Here is a 2,689-nt window from a genome sequence, read left to right as displayed (position 1 = left end):
ATTGTGGTAGTGGTTTACTAAAAATAATTGAACTGTACACTTAAAATAGGTAAGTTTCATAGTACTTAACTATGCCTACCTACTGAGTTAAGATCCTGACCCCAATGTTTACCAGTTTAAGGTTTTTTTTTTGTGCTCCAGCTGTGTGGTCATAGTCAAGAGCTATGGTTCTTCTCATTTTTGAACCTAGACTAAAGGATAGTCCTCAGCTTGAGACTGTTGTCAATGTATCAATTGTTTTGTCCTACTCTGATGTATTAGGTTTTGTTTTACCTCTTATTTTTTTTATTATCCTTTAGAAGCCTTTTTGTTTTCTTTCATTTATTTATGTGTTTGTTTGTTTGAAACAGGGTTTCTTGGTATAACAGCCCTAGCTTTCTGAAACTAACTCTTGTAGACCAAGCTGGCCTCAAACTCACAGAGATCTGCCTACCTCTACCTCCTGAGTGGTGGGATTAAAGGTGTTCACCACCACTGCCCAACTGGTAGTTACATTCTTAAAAATGTAACTCTAAAAAAGGCAATTGAGAATGAGGAATTGTATACCCAAGACCAGGTTTTGGGTCCAGTGTATAAATGGCAATGGCTTTTGGCAGTCATCTCCTTTAAGCCATTTAGCGGGCAATTTCCTTAGTGTATTTCCTTTAAAGGTCCCTATTCAGGTCAAAGGTATTGTGGTCCTTGTTAAGTGCTTGCTTAGAAGTTACTTCTCAAACAGTACTCATGTATTCTTTCTTTTCTTTTTTTTTTTTTTTTTTTTTTTTTTTTTTTTTTTTTTTTTTTTTTTTTTTTTTGGTTTTTCGAGACAGGGTTTCTCTGTGGCTTTGGAGCCTGTCCTGGAACTAGCTCTTGTAGACCAGGCTGGTCTCGAACTCACAGAGATCCGCCTGCCTCTACCTCCCAAGTGCTGGGATTAAAGGCGTGCGCCACCACCGCCCAGCCTCATGTATTCTTTCTGTCATTGTCAACATATGGGGTTATCAAATATTTTGAGGGGATCCTGGGATATTCCTTGTTTCTTTCATTTTTGTCAGGTATTACTGTGTTAGATATTCATTAAGGTTTCTAAAAATGGTTCTGATCACATTGAAGTTTTTTTTTTTCTTTATTTTCCTTTCTTTGCAGTGTAAGACAAGCACGGATGGGCATCAGTCTTGTTCCTTCTGCAAGAGCCCTAAGGAAGGTGAGTGGGAAAAATGATGCCTTTTGTCTTACACAGTGAACAAATTATTTTTATTTTATTTTAAAAATAGAAATATGACCCAGTGGTTTAAAAAAAAATACAGTCCTAGCTGGACAGTAGTGGTGAACACCTTTAATTCCAGCACTTGGGAAACAGGTAGGCAGATTTCCGTGAGTGAGTTTGAGACCAGACTGTCCTAACAAAGTTCCAGGACAGCCATATCTGTGACAGAGAAACCTTGTCTTGGGGAAAGAAATGGAGAGGAACAGGCATGGTAATGCATATGTTTAATCCCTGTACTCAGGAGGCAGAGATGATTGGCTCTTTTTTCAGTTTGAGTTCAGCCTTGCCTACATAGAGAGTCCCATGCCAACCAGGGTTAGATAGTCAGACCCTTTCTCAAAAATAATAATAATGAGTTTTGTATTACTGGTTTTTGTTTTGTTTTGAGATAGGGTCTCACTCTGTAATGCTGCTGGCTTGAACCACGTTCCCCTGCCTCCTGAATGCTGGGATTAAAAGGCATGCACCACCACTGCCTGACTAATTTTTTTTTCTGGTACAATTCATGATTAGTAGCCTGTTTGCCTAGCATTCAACTCATAAAGACTTCTCTTATGGTGTTTGGATGGATGGATGGATGGATGGATGGATGGATGGATGGATGGATGGATGGATGGATGGATGGATGGTTTATGAAAACCTTAGACAGCAAATATTTGGAGCTGAGTCTCAGTGATAATACTTGCATAACATGGGTTTGATCTTCAGTATATCACATTTACAAGGAAAGGTTGAGAAGGAAAACAAGCAAACATATATATTCACTTATCATCAGCTACTAGTATTAAGTGACCACTACATTGCTCCCATAAAAAGTCTCTTTTTGAGCCACATGGTTTCCTTAGTAAAGCCTCTTAAAATGAATGAATTACATAAATAAAAAAAGAAAGAATATTGAATGATAAAAATGTTCAGTGTTTAACTCCTTACAGTTATCCTCTTGACTTCCTTCCATATACATGTCATGGCATGCACACAGACATATGCATAAACTAACTAAATGAATAAATGATCTTTAACTGTAAGAAGAAATTCACAAAATATGCTAACTAAACAGTCTTGCTGTGTGCTTTGTTAGCATTAGAATTCCAGAAGTAGCAAGGCTTCTAGACATGTGCTTTTGGGTATATGTTGTTAAACCCCTAGCAACCATGTCTTTGCTAATTTTGTCCCTACGTTGTTTCTCTTTCTCTTCCCCTCTCCTTTCTTCCTCCCTGTTTTACCCATCCTGTTTTTCTTTCCCATATACTAAGGTTCTAACTCAGGACCTTGTACATGCTAGGTACCATTTTACCACTAATTTATAGCCCCAACCCCTGTTTGTTTGTTGTTGTTTTTTGGGTTTTTTTTTTCCAAGATAGGGTTTCTCTAGGTAACAGCTCTGGCTTTCCTGGAACTCACTTTGTAGACCAGGCTGACCTCGAATGCACAGAGATTCACCTG

The 2,689-nt window shown here is 38.2% G+C and overlaps 1 protein-coding gene across 4 annotated transcripts in view; it reads left to right on the top strand.

Moving 5' to 3' along the window:
• The window catches only part of Rbm6 (RNA binding motif protein 6), a 121,937-nt gene that overhangs the window by 96,230 nt on the left and 23,018 nt on the right, over positions 1–2,689 (top strand). For all 4 annotated transcript variants that reach the window (XM_005347868.2, XM_005347869.2, XM_013346601.2 and 1 more), the window contains one exon: positions 1,126–1,183. In XM_005347868.2, coding sequence (XP_005347925.1) covers positions 1,126–1,183 — 58 coding nt within the window. The remainder of the gene's footprint in view (positions 1–1,125; positions 1,184–2,689) is intronic.

Source organism: Microtus ochrogaster, chromosome 5 (assembly GCF_000317375.1).
Source record: "Microtus ochrogaster isolate Prairie Vole_2 chromosome 5, MicOch1.0, whole genome shotgun sequence".
NCBI lineage: Eukaryota > Metazoa > Chordata > Mammalia > Rodentia > Cricetidae > Microtus > Microtus ochrogaster.
This window is presented reverse-complemented; position numbering and strand designations above follow the sequence as displayed.